The sequence below is a fragment of the Larimichthys crocea genome, chromosome VI (genome assembly GCF_000972845.2).
Source record: "Larimichthys crocea isolate SSNF chromosome VI, L_crocea_2.0, whole genome shotgun sequence".
Lineage (NCBI taxonomy): Eukaryota > Metazoa > Chordata > Actinopteri > Sciaenidae > Larimichthys > Larimichthys crocea.
Window position 1 is genome coordinate 8,829,645 of NC_040016.1, and position 23,043 is coordinate 8,852,687.

At 41.3% G+C, this 23,043-nt stretch overlaps 1 protein-coding gene across 2 annotated transcripts in view; it reads left to right on the forward strand.

Moving 5' to 3' along the window:
* Positions 1-23,043, forward strand: part of fgd5b (FYVE, RhoGEF and PH domain containing 5b) — a 42,794-nt gene that overhangs the window by 18,580 nt on the left and 1,171 nt on the right. Inside the window, exons 3-22 of one of the 2 annotated variants that reach the window (XM_027279703.1) lie at positions 3,427-3,642; positions 4,570-7,105; positions 12,263-12,404; positions 12,849-12,907; positions 13,012-13,042; positions 13,820-13,971; positions 14,131-14,287; positions 15,872-15,962; positions 16,055-16,105; positions 16,565-16,623; positions 17,929-18,000; positions 18,205-18,273; positions 19,774-19,857; positions 20,122-20,201; positions 20,348-20,441; positions 20,553-20,690; positions 20,838-20,952; positions 21,888-22,018; positions 22,172-22,297; positions 22,417-22,577. In XM_027279703.1, the coding sequence (XP_027135504.1) occupies positions 3,633-3,642; positions 4,570-7,105; positions 12,263-12,404; positions 12,849-12,907; positions 13,012-13,042; positions 13,820-13,971; positions 14,131-14,287; positions 15,872-15,962; positions 16,055-16,105; positions 16,565-16,623; positions 17,929-18,000; positions 18,205-18,273; positions 19,774-19,857; positions 20,122-20,201; positions 20,348-20,441; positions 20,553-20,690; positions 20,838-20,952; positions 21,888-22,018; positions 22,172-22,297; positions 22,417-22,577 (4,358 nt within the window). In that variant the 5' untranslated portion in view covers positions 3,427-3,632. Of the gene's footprint in view, positions 1-3,374; positions 3,643-4,569; positions 7,106-12,262; positions 12,405-12,848; positions 12,908-13,011; positions 13,043-13,819; positions 13,972-14,130; positions 14,288-15,871; positions 15,963-16,054; positions 16,106-16,564; positions 16,624-17,928; positions 18,001-18,204; positions 18,274-19,773; positions 19,858-20,121; positions 20,202-20,347; positions 20,442-20,552; positions 20,691-20,837; positions 20,953-21,887; positions 22,019-22,171; positions 22,298-22,416; positions 22,578-23,043 lie in introns of those variants that run through there. The other variant, XM_027279704.1, reaches the window with a different exon arrangement.

Consider the following 23,043-nt stretch of genomic DNA (forward strand, 5'->3'; position numbering starts at 1 on the left):
TGGTGTTTATCATTTTTATTTGTTAAACATGCAGTAATAAAATGTTGGTTAATTATCAATAAATGCTTATGAGCCACTCTCTGGCAAGTGCAAATATAAATATTAATAAGTTTGTAGTAAGTGATTAAAGATGAAGTCTGCTGTTAGGCAAACACGTTTCACAACAACTTTCACAACCTGGCAACCCAAAAGTTGTCCTTATTAAAGGCTTATGACTAATTTATAAATAATTTATCTACCAGTAATAAAGCTAGAACTAATAAGTCCTGTATAAAAAGTTACTTATTCTACAGTGGTCGCATTATTTCTAAGTTATATTTCGTGTAGTTTGGTTTAGGATTAAAAAATGTTTTCTTATTGGTAAGTTTTGTTGTAAATATTTAACCCTACCACTGTCAAGCATCGACATTACAGTACTAATCCACCTGTAGCCTGTGTTTAACACTTTCACACTTGACTGGACATGCTGCTCCTGCTGCTGCTCCAACAGGGTCCTGGAGGGTGGCGGTGTATGTGGTAATGTAATGATCGAGCTCTCTCTCCATTGGTTTCCAGTCGCGTCCTGCGCGCTGTAGGACGCACACACGATCAGCTGGGCAGCGTTTCCCTCAGAGGAGGATAGACAGAGCTGTGTTCAAGTCAGACTCAGCCACTCTCTGTTTGGACACTTCAACTCAGTTTTTGTTTTTATTAATGTTATTTTAAAAAATTGTGCGTATCGAAGCTGCTTCCGAGATGTTGGAGACGGTCGATTCGCCAAAATGAACACAGGTGAGTGATTTATTTGTTTTAAAAAGACGAGGCTGGTCTGAAGCTGCTGTCTTTAGCTTATGTTTCACTGTGCGTTTGGATATTTAGTGTATTTAAGAAAGTGAGTGAGCAAATACAAAGTTATATTTGACTTTTTTATATAAATTCATGTGAATAGATGAGTCACCTGCAACAGGATTACGGCAGACAAAGTGCGTGTGTGTGGGTGTGTGTGTGTAATGTTGGTTAATTGTTCATTTTATATCTATTAAGGCATTTCAATGAGTTTACCATAAATGGGTGTAAAGTCTTAAACAATACACTCAATCTCAGCCAGCACAAACACAAAAAAAAACACAAAAAACCCAGCATGCCTTTTGTAGTTTTTGGGATAATACTCATACTTAAAGCAACATGTTAAGTATGCATGTTCTGTGTTTTAAAGTAGTATGTATAGGAGTCTGGTTTTTAGATTATTGAGGGCCTTCTCTGAAACTGATCACAGTTTTGCATGAGTTAAATGTTATAAATACAATAAATATAATAATGTGTTGCTTTTTTTTTTGTTTGCTGCCTATAAAGTCTTATTCTCAGTAAAGGCAGCCTGAGGGGGCTTGTCTTGAATCACAGGAAGTGAGTCAGGGAAATCCCTTGATTATTTTGTTTTCTTTCTCAAAGGATGTAAAAGCAAACATTCCTCATTTTAAGTCTTATTGTGTCTTTTTAGTTTTTGTGGCTCTTTCTGGAAAGTATGTAAGAGGAAGCAGATTGATAAGTTTCAAATTGTGAAAAAAAAAAGGGTCAAACTGCGACCTATGACAATATCTAGATCTGTAGAATTTTTAGGTCACAGGGACACAATACACATGACCTGTAGGCTATTTTAAAGCGCATAATCTTACAGTTTCCTCTTCCTGTTGTTCTTTCAGACTGCACCAAGCCTTCTGTTGCTCCAAAGCCAAGATTTGTTTGTCACGCCAGCCTGAAGCTGCCTTCCCCTCTCATGTCTGCAGCCAGAGGTCCCAAACCTTCTATAGCCCCAAAACCTAAAGTGACACCAGAACTTATGGCAACCAGGCGGATGCTTAATGGCAGCTCGCTGGCTTCAGATGGCGGTTTATGAAGTGCAAGCGACGGAAAATGGCCTGAACAAGTGTGGCAGACAGGTCGCGGCAGAGAAACAATCAAACGCCTACATCCTCAATCAGCACAAAAAAGTGTTCGCAATGTGTCACATGAGGCGGATGACGGAAGGTGACGGAGGAGGAAAAGGAAGAGGATGTGAACTGATTCAGAAAATGGACGAGGACTAGGTTGACTGACGCGCTCGTACAGAGGAGGTGGACTCCCTGGAAACACTTTGGGTCCGTATGCCGGACTCACGGGTGACTCCGAGGAAGTGGTGGAGATGGTTGACACAGACGTGACGGAGGACATGGACGCCGAAGGTTGTGTGCAGGCGAGGCGCTGGCTGACACAGATGGCCTCTCGGTGGGAGACATTTCTGTTAATGCGTTGACGGGGAGGAAGGCTGTTTTCTGCTGAAAACCGACACATGAAGGAGAGGCAGGAGAAGCTCCAAGTCAAGGAGGATGAACGGAGGACTGTACAAAGATTTTAACCGAGTCTCTCACAGACGATCTGGTCTCCTTATTAATGACACCGGTGCACAAGTTTGTCTAACAGATGGAGACGAAAGAAGAGGAATCTGCTTCTTGGTGGTGTCACACGTGACATCCTGAAGTTCAGACATGACCGCCAAACGAAGGAAAAAGTACAGAATATTATCTTTATGACTTTATTCCCGAACACCAGGTCTGTGATGCAACTAAGAGACATGTTGTTCACACAGAATTGAGGGATTTAAGTGCAGACTCCATGATCTAAACGTCTGTATGATAAAGTACAAATACTATGAAAAACATGAAAACTTTATGTGAATTTTTATGTTTTTTTTAAGGGCAAATATTATTTTGATACTTTCTAATAAAACACCAAAGGGTTCATAAGTTGACACTACTTTTAATTGGTTAATAAATTACTTCTTAATGCTTCAGTTATAAGTCAATAACAAAAATAACTTTAGGGTTGCCAGGTTGTGACATCTCTTTAGGTGGTGTTTATCATTTTTATTTGTTAAACATGCAGTAATAAAATGTTGGTTAATTATCAATAAATGCTTATGAGCCACTCTCTGGCAAGTGCAAATATAAATATTAATAAGTTTGTAGTAAGTGATTAAAGATGAAGTCTGCTGTTAGGCAAACACGTTTCACAACAACTTTCACAACCTGGCAACCCAAAAGTTGTCCTTATTAAAGGCTTATGACTAATTTATAAATAATTTATCTACCAGTAATAAAGCTAGAACTAATAAGTCCTGTATAAAAAGTTACTTATTCTACAGTGGTCGCATTATTTCTAAGTTATATTTCGTGTAGTTTGGTTTAGGATTAAAAAATGTTTTCTTATTGGTAAGTTTTGTTGTAAATATTTAACCCTACCACTGTCAAAGCATCGACATTACAGTACTAATCCACCCTGTAGCCTGATGTTTAACACTTTCAACACTTGACTGGACATGCTGCTCCTGCTGCTGCTCCAACAGGGCTCCTGGAGGGTGGCGGTGTAGTGTGGTAATGTAATGATCGAGCTCTCTCTCCATTTGGTTTCCAGTCGCGTCCTGCGCGCTGTAGGACGCACACACGATCAGCTGAGCAGCGTTTCCCTCTCAGAGGAGGATAGACAGAGCTGTGTTCAAGTCACACTCAGCCACTCTCTGTTTGGACACTTCAACTCAGTTTTTGTTTTTAATGTTATTTTAAAAAAATTGTGCGTATCGAAGCTGCTTCCGAGATGTTGGAGACGGCCGATTCGCCAAAATGAACACAGGTGAGATGATTTATTTGTTTTAAAAAGACGAGGCTGGTCTGAAGCTGCTGGTCTTTAAGCTTATATTTCACTGTGCGTTTGGACATTTAGTGTATTTAAGAAAGTGAGTGAGCAAATACAAAGTTATATTTGACTTTTTTATATAAATTCATGTGAATAGATGAGTCCAACGGTAGCAACAGGATGTACGGCAGACAAAGTGCGTGTGTGTGTGTGTGTAATGTTGGTTAATTGTTCATTTTATATCTATTAAGGCATTTCAATGAGTTTACCATAAATGGGTGTAAAGTCTTAAACAAATACACTCAATCCTCAGCCAGCACAAACACACAAAAAAACAAAAACCCAGCATGCCTTTTGTAGTTTTTGGGATAGATACTCATACTTAAAACATGTTAAGTATGACATGTTCTGTGTTTTAATAAAAGTAGTATGTACAGTGAGCCTGGTTTTTAGATTTATTGAGGGCCTTCTCTGAAACTGATCACATGTTTAGCATGAGTTAAATGTAATAAATATACATAAATTAAATGTGTTGCTTTTTTTTTTTCTTTTGCTGCCTATAAAGTCTTATTCTCAGTAAAGGCGGCCTGAGAGGGGCTTGTCTTGAATCACAGGAAGTGAGTCAGGGAAATCCCTTAGATTATTTTGTATTCTTTCTCAAAGGATGTAAAAGCAAACATTCCTCATTTTAAGTCTCTTATTGTGTCTTTTTAGTTTTTGTGGCTCTTTCTGGAAAGTATGTAAGAGGGAAGCAGATTTGATAAGTTTCAAATATTGTGGGAAAAAAAAAGGGTCAAACTGCGACCATATGACAATATCTAGAATCTGTGAGAATTTTTAGGTCACAGGGACACAATACACATGACCTGTAGGCTATTTTAAAGCGCATAATCTTACAGTTTCCTCTTCCTGTTGTTCTTTCAGACTGCACCAAGCCTTCTGTTGCTCCAAAGCCAAGATTTGTTTGTCACGCCAGCCTGAAGCTGCCTTCCCCTCTCATGTCTGCAGCCAGAGGTCCCAAACCTTCTATAGCCCCAAAACCTAAAGTCACACCAGAACTTAATGGCAACCAGGGCGGATGCATTAACGGCAGCTCGCTGGCTTCAGATGGCGAGGTTGATGAAGTGCACGCGACGGAAAATGGCCTGAACAAAGTGGTGGCAGACAGGTCGCCGGCAGAGAAACAATCAAATGCCTACATCCTCAAATCAGCACAAAAAGATGTTCGCAATGTGTCACATGAGGCGGATGACGGAGAGGTGACGGAGGAGGAAAAGGAAGAGGATGATGACATGATTCAGAAAATGGACGAGGACTGGAGGTTGACTGACAGCGCTCGTACAGAGGAGGTGGACTCCCTGGAAACACTTTGGGTCAGTGATGCCGGACTCACGGCTGACTCCGAGGAAGTGGTGGAGATGGTTGACACAGATGTGACGGAGGACATGGACGCCGAAGGTTGTGATGCAGGCGAGGCGCTGGCTGACACAGATGGCCTCTCGGTGGGAGACATTTCTGTTAATAGCGTTGACGGGGAGGAAGGCTGTTATTCTGCTGAAAACCGACACATGAAGGAGAGGCAGGAGAAGCTCCAAGTCAAGGAGGATGAAACGGAGGACTGTACAGCAGATGATTTAACCGAGTCTCTCACAGACGAATCTGGTCTCCTTATTAATGACACCGGTGCACAAGTTTGTCTAACAGATGGAGAAGACAAAGAAGAGGAATCTGCTCTTGCTGGTGGTGTCACACGTGACATCCTGAAGTTCAGACATGACCGCAAAACGAAGGAAAAAGAACAGAATATTAGTCTTTATGACTTTATTCCCGAACACCAGGTCTGTGAAGCAACTAAGAGACATGTTGCAGACGAGGATGATCCAACTCATGAGCCTTATTACGTCTCTTCAGAGGACATTATTAACAGAGAGATGATGCAGAGGAATAAGACAGCTCATGGACTAACGGATAGTCCCCTTACACCACAGAAACTTTTGTCCGGTGGAATATCAGCCGGGAAATGCGAGGGAACAACAAAAAATGGACAATCCTCTGAGGATTATGTGGAGATCGTTAACAATGGATACATCTGCCACAGGAGTGATGAAAACAAAGTAAGGACGTATCAGAAATGGAGGACGGAAGAACCCAAAGCGGAGGCTTTGCTGAATGATTTGGACTACCAGCCAAGGTTCAGGCTGGTGTCCATCTCTGTGCCAACGGACACCGACACCTCGCTGACGTCTTCTCTCTCAGAAAGCCACCTGTACTCTCCGAATGACTCGGATGTCTTCAGGGACGACGAAGACCTGGATGGCCACATAGTGCCGTTTCTGGACGACACCACTGACACGGAGCAGGACATCAGCGATGAGCATGTCTACGAGGAGCCAGGGCACAGTTCAGAGGGTGAAAACGTTTTTCCTTTTGATAAGAGGTCGGCAGAGATGCTGTCCCGATCACTGTCACACCGAATGAATAATAATGTGTCTGAGGCGGGAGTGCAGTTCATTCAGAGGCCCTATATAAGCGGATTCGGACAACCTGCAATGAGCAGCAGCCCCATGTTGAGCTCAGTGCTGCACAAGAGCCACGCCAAACCTCACTATCTGTCCCTGTACCCTCGCTCCATCTCCATGGAGGGACATGACACGTCTCTAGGTATCTACAGCTCCCCAAGACAAGGAGGTGCCATTTGTTCATCTGGAAGCTTCTCCCGGTGCTCACCTTTGTCATCCAGTGGCCTGTCCACTCCGACATCTGTAGTGGACATCCCTCCTCCGTTTGAGCTGGCCTACATCACCAAGAGACCCATCACCAAGAGTTCCCCTTCGCTTTTCATCGAAGGAGACTCGTCTGAGAAAAACAGGAAAAAGAAATCCTCCATTAAACGTTTCCTGATGCTTAAATTTAGGCGGAAAACAGACAGCAAGGCTGTGGTGGATGTCAACCCATCCTCCTTTAAGCCCTCAGCGGAGTCCAGCCACCACACGCCAGGCAGACTGCTGGATCTGGATAGACACAGCTTAAGTAGCTCTCCACAGCTGAACTCACGCTGTGCTAGTAAACCTCACCTTTCACCTGAGCCGGCCTCCAAATTCTTGTTCTACAAGGACGGCAAAAGAAAAGGGAACGCCGTGGCCTTCCTCAATCGCAGCGTCGTCAGGGTGGAGTCCTTCGAGGACCGCTCCCGTGTGCCTTTCATACCTCTTCCCCTGACCAAACCTCGCTCCATCTCCTTCCCCAACACGGATACCTCAGACTACGAGAATGTTCCCGCCATCAGCTCAGATTACGAGAACATTCAGGTCCCGCAAAGGAGACCTGTCCGGCAGACACCATTCAGGGACTTCTTTGACCGTCCCAGTCGGGCACTGTCCTCTGCCAATGAGACTGACGGTTATGTGGACATGAGCAGCCTTCCTGGGTTCAAGAATAAAAGTGAGCAGGAAACTGAAAGGTAAGCAAACATAATCTAAAGACTCTGTCTTCAACTGGTGGTTTTCAATGGGTGTTTTTACAAAAGTTAAAATATGTTCTAATTGTTGCTACCTATAAATCCTTGTGCAATCGTACACGATATTGTAGGCCATTTTTAATGTGCAACACAATTTTCTACGATACTGTACACTGTCTCTCGATCAGCGATGGGCTCCTTGGCCTAAAACTTGCTGTAGACCTCTGGTCTAAAGCAATTATAGCAGGTCTGTGCCATTGTACTTGAGCTAAATGCTAGTATGCACAAAGTGCTGATGTTTTTTAAGTATAATGTTTGTTTACCATCTTAATTTAGTATGTTACCATGCCAACATTTGCTTAGTCCTCATTTTAAAGTCTAGCTGAGGCTGATGGGAAGGTTATTAGTGGATAAATTAAAACATCTGACATGAAGAAAAAGTCTAGGTATCTCCAGATTCAGTAGGATTTATCCTCTGAGGGCCATGAACACCGGTACAAGATCTCTTAACAAGCCAACCAAGAGTTTCAGTTTAGACCAAAGTGATAAATCGACCAAATGACCTGCAGAGATTGCCGTTCATACATGTGCTCATGTAGATTTGGTTATTAGACATCATATTAGTGATCTTTGCCATCTTTTACACTGAGCTCAGGTCTCTTTTATTACTGCTCAGCCACTGTGAGACTTTAACATTGCCCCCGGGGTGCAGGATTTACAACTATTTATTATGTCGAGCCTCCCTGATGCTGCAATCACAGCAGACATGGATGTTCTGTTATGTACAGCAGGAAGGAAGGACAGTAGCAGGAGCTTCCCTCATGCGATGCAGTGAGATGTACGATACTGTGATGTGTCTGTGCGTTGTTGGGACATGTTGGGAGGCAGAGAAGGAAATGCTGGAGGTAGAGGTGGTGGTGGTCTCTTCAGATCTAAGTGAAAACAGCTCTGTTTGATTCATAAATCATTTTTTTATTGGTGAAAACAGCCTCTTGTGTTGATGCTGTAGGGAGAGCCTCTTGTTGTTGTCCCTGTTGTGGTGTTATTTGTTGGTATGATCAACCATGTTGTGCTGACATTAACCCATCCCCCCTACATTCCTGTTGGCTGTGCCCATATCATACAGGCCGCCCAGGATGATTAATAGTCAGAGCATTTTGGAGTCATTGCTCTTCTCTATCCAGTGAGGAACAACAGGCTGAGATAAAATCTCAGTATGTTCTGTAGTCAGCAGGAGTTCACTGCAGTGGTTTCTCACATCGTGTAAGACTATGGTTTGTTAAGCTGAAAACAAATGAATTAAAACGGTTATGATACACATAAATAAATACCAGTAAAGACAATCTTCACAGTATCTTCTACTATTCTACTGGTGCTTATATTGAAGACCCAGTATCTTCTCTCCTAGCACTACCAACAAGTATACATGCTTATTGTTGCACGCTTTCTTACTGCACTTTACCTCGATTGTTCCCTTCTCTGTGAGTCACTTTGGATAAAAGCGTCAGCTAAATGACTAAATGTAAATATAAATGTATTTCTTTATCTAATCAGGACCAGGTTGTGTTTATCAATTTCCATATATGTTATTTTAGGAAATCAATCCTGTAGTTTAAAAGACCAAATTAAAAATACTTTTGTGAACTTTTAAGGGGCAAAAGTTGCTTAAAACAACCAAAAAAAACAAAGTCTAACTTAACTTAAAAAAGGAAGAAATTAGGCAGCACTGATTGAAACAGAGATCAAAGCAGGTTCATCTTACTAAACAAACCCATCATGCCGAGAGTTAAAGATATTTTAGACGACCTTAGTTAAAGGCATTGACAGCACATTTGTCTCGGGAAAAGCTATAAATTCATCTAAAAAAATTTGAGCTCAATCTGTTCACTGTGAGGTCAGATCGTCTACAAATGAAACTGATTGCAAAGTGGACAACCTTCAAAAAAATATCCACAAATGATCATTTGTGTGATAAAAGCCAACATTTGATTTGCAGACCTCTCCTGCTGCATCTGGGACACATGTGCATGCTTCCACAAGAGAAAGAAAATTCAATCGACGTGGCTTTAATGAGAGGGTTGCTCAGGAGAAGAAGCGTCTGTTTTCAAAACAGAATAAAACTGCCCATCTCAACTTTGCCAGAGAGCACCTTGAGAAAAAAGCTTTCTGCATATCCATCATATGGACACATGAATACAAAACTGGGTTGGTCATTACCAAAAACCCACCACACTTTTAGTTAGCACCACATGTCAACTACTGCCAGTGAAGCACGGTGGTGGGAATATTACGATGTTGGCCTGATCTTCATCCTGGACAACTCCACATAGTCCAGAGAATCATTGTAAAATCATGGTACATAATCTCGAGCCATCAGTAGTGAAGTTAAAGCTTGGCTGAAAATAAATCTGCACCATGTTAATGATCCAAAACGTACGAGCAAAACAGCCAAGGAATGACTAAGGAAGGATAAGATTGGTGTTCTGAATTGGTCCAGTCAAAGTTCAGACCTGGATCCAATTATAATTCTGTGGTGGGACCTGAAGCGGGCAGTTCATGCCAGACGCCCAACCATCCTCACTTGACTAGCTGCGTTCTGCACGGAGGAGTTGGCAAAAAAAACAAACAGCAGATTTGAGAGCCTGATTAGTCGTTTCGTTGTTGTGTGCAAAAGGACGTGCAATCCTCTAAAAACTGAAGGAGCTCACATGTTTAATATCACTTTTAGATTAACATTCAGGTTATTTTAGTAATTTATGCAAAGGTATCGACTGTCCCAGAGTTCACAAACTTTCAAGCAGCATCATAAGACAAACAATAAATTCATTGATAGAATAATGGGAAGATCTGTCGCCAGGTCGCCTCTGCTGCATTGATGTGAATCTGAAACAACACTTAAGAGACGTCACAGTGTTTGCAGTGGTTAGCAGCACTGTCGCCTCTCAACAAAAAGGTTCCTGGCTCGAACCTCAGCTGGGCTCCAGCCCCCTGACCATGATACAGAAAATAGAAAATGGAATCAGATAAGTCAAACGTTGTATACAAACTTGAAGAATATTCAACTTATGTTAAGTTTTTGTACACTTTATTCCTCCCAGATCCGACGTTTACACCTCACCAGGAAACCTTGGCCTTGAGTCAATAAATCTATGAATGAATGTAAATTTTGTCTTGCACACTACTATTAGTTACCGCAGACTTCAAAGTTCACTAAAATATTACACATCTCATTTAGCACTAGGTTTATTTAAAATAATTGCTTTTCCATCACAAACTGCAAAAGTTCCACGCCTCTATGTAAGAACTTTATGTCAGCATTAAACAAAAACTGCAGCATAATTATTATTATTATTATTTTCCGCTCTTTAAACTTCAGTGAATACAGAACCTGTAGTCACACCAAAGCAATATCTGGATGGACAGCAGAGTCAGTGGTTGAGATTGTTAGTTTTACAGTAGCCTGAAGGGGCAATATTAGCACATCATAGTTTGAAGATCTCTGGCGTCTTTTGCTCCATCGCTGCTATAACTGGAACAAATAGGCTCACCAGTCAACCTGAGGCTAAAAGAAAATAGCTACTTCTTATCTCTATCTGTAATTTATCTACATAGATTTTGCCTGGAGTGATACAACATAGCAGGACTGTGAAGTACCACTGGCAGTTTATGTCAGGGTGATATAAAAACCTAATATAGAATCTGTGCATGTACTTTGTGGTTCAAACACCCCCGTGGTATCTCATCCAAAGTTTGATCCCTTGAGCAGTAATGGGCCGTGCGATGCAGAGAGATCTGAGCTGCTCGCATATGTTGTTCATATGTAACTAATTTGCATCGCAGTGGGGTTAAATCCGCCCGGTGCTTGGAGTGAAACGTGGCAGGAACATTGGCAAGGCAATCGGTCACGTAGACGACGAGTGCATCACTACTGTAACTGAAGGACGTGTTTTTATTTGCATAGCTTACACTCCCCACTGAGCTGCAGCCATTAGCATATTCATTTGGGCTCCCTGCAGAAGAGAAATCTCGTAGCATAAAACACCGACATGCATCCCTGGTTGGGTACAGTTGTCACCGCAGGCCTTTCAGGATCATTTTATTGGTTTCTCAAGACCTGCAGTGTTTCATGTAATCACATTTGCTTCTAACGCTGAAAATGTTTATTATAGCGATATTTCAGTGTAGATGACCGTAAGATGATATGGATTGTTAAATGAAATCCATCTGATTTATTTTCACATGAATGAAGGTTTGAGGACTAAATACAGTTCATATTATGAAACCACGGAGTTAAATTAGTGTTAAAAAAACTGAAATGCTGCTTCAGACTTATACCCGTGGTTCCCGATCTACCCGAGTCCACCAAGGGTCAAAAGATAATTAAAGGAATAAGAAAGAAGAGCATATATTTCTTCTTCTTGTACATTTCTAATGTACGTTTGTCTCGAGAAATACTGAATATTTTAACATTTTTGGAGTAGGAGGAGTAAAGTATTATGTCCATACAGGAAATTTGAAACTACAGTCAGCCGCAGCAGTAACAAAATCTGCCTACCGGCACATTTAAGCTCATCTTATATCTAAAATATTGAAAGAAAATAAACTATGGGATGAGTTTTGCATTTTCTGAAACGTTTGGCTTCAATATCCTGCTACGTAGTTGCATTCTTGACAGTAGCAGCTGAAATATGACAAAAAGACAGTGAACGCAGGTGAGATGTGGTTCGAAATAATTTGTTAGCTCTGGTTCTTGAACTGGTTTTTATTAAAGATTCAACAGTCAACAATAAACAATCTTCCTATTAGGAATAAACCTGCCTCCTCTGTAAACTGTTTGCAGCTGAATAGGGTTTGACTACACTAGTTCTACTTTAGGAGGTACTTTTTTGAGGTGGTACGCACTGTAGAAAGTTTAAGAAACACTTGTGTAATTCACAGAAAAGAAAAAAGGTATTTTGCTGAACGATTTCTTGGCCTCAGTTGCCGGGCTACCAGGGAGTTACTGTTCCCAGCCAAACAAGACATAACATGTTAATCAGTGAGCCTCAGAGGTGCTGGTAGGTGGATTAGGTTATTTTAGGTACACAGCCAGGCTAGTTTGTCAGCAGAGTTTATTGTATGCATACACTGTATTAACCGCAGTACCTTCTTCCTCACCAGTGCCTATACAGAAGCCTACAACGTGTGTTCAGTGGCAGTCGCTCCACAGGGTGATGTCGGGAGGGAGGCGGCGGGTGAAGATGACCAAGGACGCACCTCGGAAGAGGAGGAGGCAGGTGCAGACAGCAACTATGACAGACAGGTTGGTTCTGACAAATGTGTGTCGAGTTTCTGCTGTTGAAATTTCAGATATCCGCTATGGAATTGAACTTTTAGTGTTTTAGATCATGTAAAATCTTCCATTTTTTTTACAGTTCACAAAAGGACGGTTACACACTATCCTTAAAAAAAGTGATTTGTTTTGTTTTGTGCCAAGTGGTAGGCAGAAATATACATATTCGAAGAGCACAACAGAACAAAATAAAACAAAGCGAACTGTTTTTCACCTCGGGCATTTGCAAAATTGCCCTCACAAGCCAGAATTTTAATGCAGGTTAATGGGGGCTGTCCTCATTTTGACTGTCGCTCGGAGACGATGTACATGCAGAGAGGGAAGCCAGCCGTATTTGCTGAACTGCTGCCAAAACGCTTGAGCACATCCTAACCCCTGGGCGTGTTACAAGTAAATAATATGATTGTTTTACAGCCTGACGGCCGATCCAGAGCCTTTTATATCGCGAAAGACCTGGTGGATACAGAGAGATTGTGAGTTACATGTAAACTCATTTACCTTATCAAACATCGCTGCCTTTTTAATCAGGTTCCCTTCGCTTTCCTGTTTAATTGAGTATTTATTCTTCTGTCCACAGACATGTAAAAGCCCTCAAGCTCCTGCAGGAAGTAAGTGATGTATTTATATTCTCGTTTAATTTAATATTGCAATATAATTCTCATGTATGTATCTCAATGAGAGAGGGGATAGTAGTTCCTACGTTGGGCTGTTTGAGCTCTGCAGGGCTGAAGTTTGAGATTTACATATGAAAGAAAAGCAGTTCATGTTTCTTTGCTCAGATTTACATTTAATCTCTTAAATCTCCTCAAATCTTTGTCCGCTTGCCTTTCTGAAGCCGCCTTGTGCTGTCAAAAATCTGATGTGTGTGTTTTGCAGTTTCATACTACTACATACTTTAATTCCATCCACATAAATGAACTTTTATTAAACTCTGTTAAAGGTTGTGCGTCTTTATTTATCTAGAATACATTAGCTCAAACACTCATTTCTATTTTTCCGGGAATATTTGCTTCACGTTCATTCACCTCCACCCCTAAAAGCTGCATCTACAGACACAGTCTGATCTGTAGTTAAGGCTTTTGTGCCTTGCACAAGGGCACCTCAGCAGTGATAATGAGGGAGGAACAACTGCTTCCCTATTACTTCCCTTCCTAGATGCTATCCCTCTGGTGTGGGGATTAAACTAGTGACCACCGCTGCACCAGAGCTCTAATCAATGATGAGGCTTCTTGATATATTAGCTGGTGTACTCTCTGCTGTCAGATATTATCGTGTTATACTACCGAAGAAGAATGGGAGGGAAAACAAAGGAGAAATACAGACTTTAGTTAAAGTGTGTGTAAGTAAGATTTTGAACATAAACTACATGATAACCATCCCACCAGGATTTTCGGGAAGCTGTGGGAGCAGCGGTCGGGGACGAGGGGGAACCCGTGTTGGACGAAGAGAGGCTCCGGGAGATTCTCAATGAGCTGCCTGATGTTTACACCCTGCACCGCAGAATACTCAATGAGCTGGAGAATCGAATCCGAAACTGGTGAGACCCATAGGCACGAGGAATTATCTTCCACACCTTCCGTCCCTTTTCTCCCACAGAGGACGCACATTAAAGCAGCTCGGAAAGCATTAAATATAACCTGAGTACCGCTGCGTGCTGCTTCTCCTCCATCCCCATCTCCTTTGTTTGTCCGTTCAGGGAGGAGAGCCAGAGGATTGCAGACATCTTCCTGTCCAGAAAAGCAGAGTTCTTGGTTTTTACCACTTATATCGGCCACTACGACCGAAGTATGAACCTGCTGGACGACAGCTGCAGAACTTCACCTGCCTTCGCAGCCATTGTCCACCAGTTTGAGGTCAGACAGACACAAAACAAGACATTTAAAAAATTCTGTTTCATAGACAAATATCACAAAATCATGATAGTATCTTTACTTACAAGGCCATGGTCATACTATATACAGTATATACAGTACTATTTTATTGATTTTTGTCATATAATGAACATAGTTGGGTATAAAACATGTATTTTGTAGGTATGACATGATACTCACCTCAGCGAGGGAAGTCTGTTCCTCACCTGTTATGTTGTATAAAGCTGCTTTGCTCACTGCTCAAATGTGTAAACACTAGGGAGACTGGTGTGTTGGGAATGTTTGGAATGATTAAATGAATTCAGTAGGAAACACTTGAGGCAAGGCGGTGAAAGACTGCAAAGGTTTTGGTTGGAAATAACAGCGAAACTTCGGTTTGAACCCCACGTATTTGATGGTTATCAAGAGCCACACTTATCTCTGAGCATCATCTCTTATCGGCAGACCGTGCGTGTGCCTCTGATGTGCGACGACGAGGATAAGGTGCATGTTTTGTTGTGGCGGCGGTCGCGTTGTCTGTTGAGTGCCTGTTTGTGTTAGTGAGCCCTCGTGACTAAAGGATTGAAACCTTTAAAAGGTTCGAGGAGAAATTGGACAGCAGGCAGTTAAGTGAATAAAAGTAAGTGAGTAAAACTAATTTAAAACAACTACGCAGTGTTCTTGGCCATCATGACACCCAAAGGAAAAATGTATAGATGTTAAAAACAATATTCCTTCGGTGTGAGCCACTCAGAACAACAATTAACGTCTCTTTAAAAACAAGGGAATCTTAAAACTTACATATGATGCCTTTCCCAACAGCGTTCTGAGCTCCACAACGTATCGAAACAATACACTTTAGTGAGGGCTTATGATTAACCTCAATTAAATGAACAAACACAAGACAGCGTTTTTAAAAACCAGTCATCCAGAGAAGCTATTAAGTTGATGTTTGGATATGAAACATATAAAAGAAAAAAGGATTCGATAGGCCTCCAGTTTATAGACCACGCAGGAGAAGTCTTTGCAGAGCTGGGCAGTTTTCTCCGTCTGATTTAAGAGCATTCACGTTTAAAAGTCTTTTGATTCTCCTCAGCACTTTGTGTATTAACGTCGGTGCGGTCAGCTCTTTTCTGTGTATTCCTTTAATCGTGATGAGTTTCATTGATTATGAGTTTGTAATTTTGAGTTTTTAAATAAAAGAAACTGCTGACTGAATAGTTTTTTTATGTTTTCGAATGAAACCAAAAAAATAAAGCTCTAGATTAAATAGTAAAATGACTCCGAGTGTGTGTGAGTGTGTGTTTTTGCAAAAGCACACATACGTACAAACAAAATGAGCATACACTTTGTTTTACTGCAAGGCACTGTGCTGACCAGCAGTCTGTGTCATTGGCCCTTGTTCACACTTAAAATATGCTCAACTTTCATTTTCTCTGCCAGTTTTTTTTTTAATGCATTCAGTGATTCTCTTTGTAATTAATCGGACATGCTGTTCGGACAAAGTTCACGTGGATTTCTGCAGTAAATCTGGCTCTAACGAGCGGCAATGATACAATGAAAATGAATTTGGTTTATCTGTCTCAGCAGCAGAGTCCAGCTGGAGAGAACGTGTCTCTGAAACATCAGCTCCTGCAGGTTATTGTGCGTGTAGCTCAGTACCGCATGGTCCTCACTGGTGAGTCTCGTGTTTAAGACACGGTTTAGGATCTATTTCTGAATAAGAATATATTACACTCATAGCATTCGCTTCCATTTTCTTTCTTACAGATTACCTGAACAACCTCTCCCCTGATTCTAAGGAATATGAAGATACCCAAGGTATCGTAAACGAGCGGCAAACCACTCAGTGTGGACAGAGGCTGTTTGTCACCGGAGAGTCTTACTGGCCTTTGTTTGTAGCTCTGTGTTTACGGTGAATTTATTTGCTCTCATTTGTCATGGACAGATGGCCATGAGAGAGCCAATTTAAGATCTTTTTGTTTGTGGTGGCGACCCACCAGGCAGTCATTTCAGCACACTTCTGTGTGAAGACTGTAAAATGTGTAATTCATGAGAAGGCCAGTTGAGGCAACACTATCTCACATCTCTGATAAGGGAGCCACCCCGGTCCGGGCTTGTAGACACATCCGCGCTCCTGACTCATTTTAGGTTTCATGTCTGGTGCTTTTCTACATCAGGACAAAGAACAAAGCAACGTCTGATCTCTCTTGAGAATGTGTTTACCGTTGAACTTGAAGTATCTCTCGTGATTCGTCTCTCTTTGTTTGTCTTGTGCAGCTGCCGTGGATGTCGTGTCTGACATTGCAGACCAAGTAAATGACAGTTTAAAACATGGGGTAAGTGCAATGTGTAGGCATCAAGTCTACTTCAGTAAAACTGGACACCTTCTAACTTTTATATCTTCTCTGTTCAGTCATCCAGCAAAAGTTTGTTCAGGTCCTAAACAGATTATCCGAGGCGGAAAGTTAACTGCTCCCTGAGTAAATGTAGCGTTACTTTTCATAGCACAGATTTGACTAAATGTATACAGAGGAAGAAGAAATATGAGAACATGTTCCCAGCAAATTATTAAAATGATATTACATCTCTCCTGTCTCTAATGTTAGCATATAAATCATACTCTTTACTTAAGGTTTAATCTGCATTCATGACACCAAACTCTGCAGTGTGAGGACATTTATGAAAACCAGTTTAATCTCAGCTTCTCTTACACTCCTAAAGGAACAGAGTCGCGGTTCCCAACCTTTCTGGTTTAGGGCTCCTACAAACCAACTATTTTGTACTTTCTCACAATCATCACTCTGTGTTGCATAGTTTTTTTTGTACTATACTGTGATGTTAAACATCTGGAGACCCCTTAAATTTATGTTGCGACCACTTGATCCATTCGACTAGATTGGATTTTGAGGTAAACGTCTCAACAACTATCAGATGAATGAATGAATACATTTGTAACACACATTCACGTTGCCTATATCCATACATGATGAAATAAAATAACTGTTAACAGTCCAGTCTGTAACATTTAAGGGGGGTCCTCTTCCATAGAGTACACCAGCAAAGTTGAATCACTTTGTTTCTACAGCAGCCCAAAAGGGGCAAACAAAACACTAGTTTGCATTTTCACATTGCCACTGTAGTTTATCCTTTGCGTTTGAAATGAGAACATGAAGTAAGGGGTATTCAGTCGGTTGTAATCTGCACCTTTTGCCACTAAATTCTACACACTGGACCTTTTAACTTTATACTTAGATATTTACTTTGTTCTTAGTGCTAATTAGCAAATGCTCTGAAACTGAAATGTGACTGTACCAGCTTAAGCATGTTTTCACACTGACGTAGCATTTAGCTCAAAGCACTGCTGTACCTACATAGAGCCTCAAAGAGCTGCTTGCATGGCTGTAGACTCTTGTGTTTTGGTGGCTACTAGAGCAGCATTTCAGTAGTCACATGTCAAATGATGACAATAGTCCGGCTCATAAGAGAACTGGACTCCGCAGGTGATATCTAAGTCTAAAAAACAAAGGGAGTCATGAAAATAGTTTGGGTTTCTGGTAATGCTCATTCATTGTTTCTTTTATTTTGGCGTCTCATTTTTTTTCACACCTTGTCTTTCTTCTTTTTCTCTCTGTGTGTCTCAGGAGAACTTGTTGCGCCTGGTCAACATAGAGTACAGCGTCCGTGGCCAACGGGACCTGCTGCAGCCTGGCAGGGTATGACTCTTGATAACAGCATTGTTTCTGTCTGTTGATTGCCAGCCCACCCTGTCTGCCCTGCACCACCCCTGTGTTGCCCTTTACACAATCATTCATCTGGGAATCCCCAGCCAGCCTGGTTTTTAAAAACAACATTGATTTTTGCAGATGCCCCCTTGTGTGTCATGACTTGTGAAGTCTGGGTGTATTTTTTTTAATCAGGTCTTTGTGAAGGAGGGCACTCTGATGAAGGTCAGCAGGAAGAGTCGACAGCCCCGGCATCTGTTTTTGGTAAACGCTGCGTCCTGTTTGGAGTATTTAAACTAATATACACATGTGCAACGACCATACGATGTTATTTTCTTATAATATTTATATTTGCTTCATAATATAATGACAGTGAGTCTTTGAGACATCTTTATGTGAACGGAAGAGTCGGGCCTTTTTTTCGGTCTGCTCTGTTTCTATGTCCAGACTGAGCTATTAAGAGCAGGGTTTCCTGGCAGGATGTTTCTGAATGCCGACTTCCTGAGCCAGTTCTTTACTGACAGCACAGGGAAGGTCAACACCAGCTCCCTATAAACTGAATGATCCGTGTACACCTGTGAACTGTTGTGAATTTAATTCAGTCTGATAAATATTAGTCTGAGGAGGCTTTCCTTTAATAAAGTACAGTCCTTTCAGCTGATGATGCTAAAATAAACAGGGAGCAGGATCTAATTGATAAAGGTGTTAGGATAAACTAAGAAACAATGCCATTTTTCATAACCTGTCACAGCTAGGTCAGCACAACGTAACTCATCTCATGAAACATAGTTTAAAAAATCACAACATAGAGAGATCGGCTTAAAATGTTATAATCAACAGAGATTAGAAAATTAAACGCCTTCGCAAATTATCCATAGAGCATCATTAAAGTGTGTTTCCCTCCTGTGGTGTTTTTAGAAATTTGTGGTCTGGGCTCGACACTAAAAAAGCTCGTAAATGTCTCTTCTGGAGAAATGTTGGTCATCATCGCTGCGTAACTTTTATCCTGCCACAGTTTGTCCACTCCGATGGTGATCACGTGTTATCAGGTGTTATTAATGCTGGAGACAGCGTGATGAAACAAGTCTGCAGGCGACTGCTGCCAGTCTCATAACTACATAAGTACTAAAACACACAGGGACAGTGTGTAAAATGATTTGAGAGTTTAATGATGCGGTTTGGTTTCATCTTTAATATCTGTTTACTGAAGTATCACACTTGTGTATGATCGTAAAAATTTAAGACATGTTTTAAGACATTTCTAGTTACTGCAAAAGTTACTCAGTTAAAACTTCTTAAATGTATATCTGCTGAAAAATCTGAAAAGCATGGAAATATTTTTTTAAGTTTAACTTCTAGTAATCATCTTAAACTCAGAGATTAATGTGATCACAGCTTTCTGGTGACAGATACAATTATTTTGCACAGTGAAGCTCAAACATCAAATATTTTTCATACTGAGGGGAACATCACTTAAGTTTTGTTCAACATTTGAGGTCTAAGTTACCCAGATCTGCACTGTGCGGAGTAGACTATGTACTAATCATAAGAGAAACACCATCAATAGTTTAGTGTGACTTTTTACCCATCAGTGAATCGACTGTATGACCCGTGTGAAGTTTTATATTAGCTTAGAGTGCCACCTACTGGAGAGTTGCTGCACATACACACATAAGAAGTTTTTATGGTATCCTTTTAACATGCCCTCTGTCTATTCTGCAGATTCACTGTGGATAATGAGTGTTATCTGTTGTCTGTTATTAGATGAATGACGTGCTGCTGTACACCTACCCTCAGCAGAATGGGAAATACAGGCTGAAGAATACTCTGCCACTCACTGGGTTGAAGGTCAGAGTCTTTAAATAAGTCATTTAATGTCATAATGTTGGAGATTTCTTACCATGTTTTCCTTTTTTGAAAGAGCTGCTATGCAGTTATACAGCCATGAAAGTATTAAATAATATGCATATATGTATTTTTACTTAAATAATTTAACTGTTTGTGGTTAACAAAGAAAGTAAGAATAGAAAAATCTGTCAGATTAGAAACATATGGCCTTTATTTCTCTCTCTCTGTCTGTTCTCTGATTTGTGATTTCTGATGATTTCCCAGGTTAGTAAACCCGTCATAGAAAATGTCCAAAATGCGCTGAGGATTGAAGGAGCAGACATCGCCATCACTTTGTCTGCAGGGTGGGTCACACTGTACTGTTTGAATAATGTCTCTAAACCATAAAACTTTATGTTTACTACTGCAGCTGATGTTTTGCAGATTTGGTGTTAATGACTTTTTTATGGCTTCAGTTATATTTTATCACGGTGCTGTGATTTTTTTGCAGTTCCTTCATTGAGAGAGAGGACTGGTTTTACACTCTGAGCCGCACAGTGACTGAACACACCAGAGGATCTGCATTCAACAGCTGCTCAGGAGAGGTGTGCACACTCTGCTTCTCTGCATTGATTGATCGAGTTGTTACTTGATAAACGTATTCTTTCGTCATCATCGATCTCCACAGTTTGACAAAGCAGGTTTTTTTGTTCCAGGCCAGAGATCGTCTGCGGTTGTGTCTAGGAGAAAAAGCTCCCACACTTGTTCCGGTCTCACAAGTGATGATGTGCATGAACTGTACCTCAGATTTCAGCCTCACTCTTCGTAGACATCACTGCCATGGCTGTGGAAGAGTGAGTCGAGTCAATCGAAGTGCTGTTAGACAGGATGCAACAAATGTTTCCTTTAAGTGTTTATTGTGCTAAATATACTCGTTGTCTCCTGAGATTTCTAATGTGTATGTAATGTAATCTATGGTGAATTTGTGTTAATTGATACAGATTGTTTGCCGGAGCTGCTCCAGGAACAGATATCCACTGAAATACATGAAAGACCGCATGGCCAAAGTGTGCGATCACTGTTACAACGAGCTAAAGAAGAGAGGTGTGGACACTCGTGCGTGAATATATTTTTCATAGAGCCTACACATGTCAGTGTTGTAACCAGTAGGAGCAATATGTCATCCTCTAACTAGTTAACTGCACAGCTAATCATTATCAGTAGGACCAGGCTGTGGTCGAGTGATGTCTTTTCATAAACAGACCTCAATGGAAAATGTGAAGGTGAAGGAAAGACAACTACAGTGCTCAGAGAATCCCACTGCACTTACACTGTCCTATGTAATTATACAATGGAGGACATAATGTGGGTCTGCCACGAGGAATTGTGGGAAGGCATTATCTCCTTTTCTTTCTTAAAGGATGGTCCGGAGTACCCTTTGCTAAAGGAGATCAGGAAGGAAACATCTGAGCACATTTCCTTAGCCTTGACCAACTCTTATCGTAGCTGACAGTTAGATACTTCCGGGTTACTTCACTCAGTCGGGAAGTTTTCTAAGCAAAAAAAGGCTCCTCGAGTAGTGTCAGGCTTTGTTACATGCAGGAGGAGTGCCCCACTTACAGTGGACTAAAATCAGACAGAGCCAGCAGATTTTTATTTTATATGGGAACGCTAGTTGCACCATAATGTAGTTTATATAGGTTCAATGGACACTGGGTATAACATGAAGATCATTTAAAATGTATGAATCAATAAATGATCAGTTTGTTGCATGTAGTTAGATTACACAATTACATACTATGCATAAAATATACAGTTTAATGTAACTTTTCTTTATTTTCCTCACTTTAAAATGTGATTCTTTTTCAATAACAGATTTCACGTTTGTGGAAAACGTGTGTAGGTCCCATTGTTACTCATGCATATCGTCACTATTATCCAACAAAGACAGATACAGCCTGATGCGCTGCAGTTCAAACACAGTGGTTGCACAGTTGTTATTGCTCCCTGTCCTCAACTCTCTGTAAAAAAGTATTTGTATATTTCTGCAGGGGGAGATGTGTCTGCAGGTAAGGGCAGCCCTCGCCCAAACAGATCCAGCCGTCCTCTCTCTGCTGTTTTCCAAAACATTCATCCTCCAAACATCTGGAGACATCGGAAAGGCACTGTCTCCTTCAACCAGGTACACCTGCATCATGTGCCCATCCTCTCTTTGCAGAGAGTGCCCACGTTCGCTGCAAAGTACAGATTACTGATGATGTGGATGAAAGTTATGCCATGTTTTTGCAAATAAGATTTATATTTATCGGTCCCTTCCTGCCCCTATGTTGTGCAGGTGACCGTGTCAGAGGAAGGCTCCATTAGCGGCACTCTACAGCGCAGCAAGAAGAGCAAGAGGAGCTGGAAGAGACTGTGGTTCCTCCTAAAAGACAAGGTGCTTTACACCTACCGAGCCCAAGAGGTGAGGGGAAACATGCACTCCCCTTTAACCTGAACAGCACATACTCACACTTAAACCAAAAAGTGCTGAATTGCCCACAGTTACATCCATGTATCTTATAATCTGTTTTCTGCCTGCAGGAGAAAGTAGCGTCAGAGACTTTACCTCTGCTGGGATTCACGGTGAAGCTACCTGACAAGCAGGAGGGAGAGGCGGAGGAGGAGGCCAACATCTTCCAGCTTTACCACAAAAACACTCTGTACTACACCTTTAAAGCTGTGGACAACCACACGGCGCAGAGGTGAGAGGCGTGCCCACTTGATAGCTGATTTCAAAATGTTTAGAGATTGACAATTTAAAGATATTAGTATTGCAACGTTGTGCAAATAGAAGGACTCCTACGCTACACTGATAGAGGCTAAAACAGATTCACCATAATCTGATGTCTTTTCCAGTTGGAATGACTCACACTGCTGATAAGTTGTTTCTATCAGGGGTTTACTTTCACATTGCTCAGTGGGTTGCAACGAGTTTTATACACTCAAGATAGGATTGTTGTCCTTGACCCACAGACAGATCCTGAAATGGAAACATGTGCATCACCAAATTTGGAGTTTCAGCGTTTTCTCGCTGTGTGGACTGAAATGACAGAGACAGAAACGTTAATAAAACTCACAGCTCTAGGCAAATTAAATTCAAGAGCAAGCTATAAATTAGCTCAGTTAATAATTGAGCCATGTGTCATGCTGACAGGCACAGAGTTGATG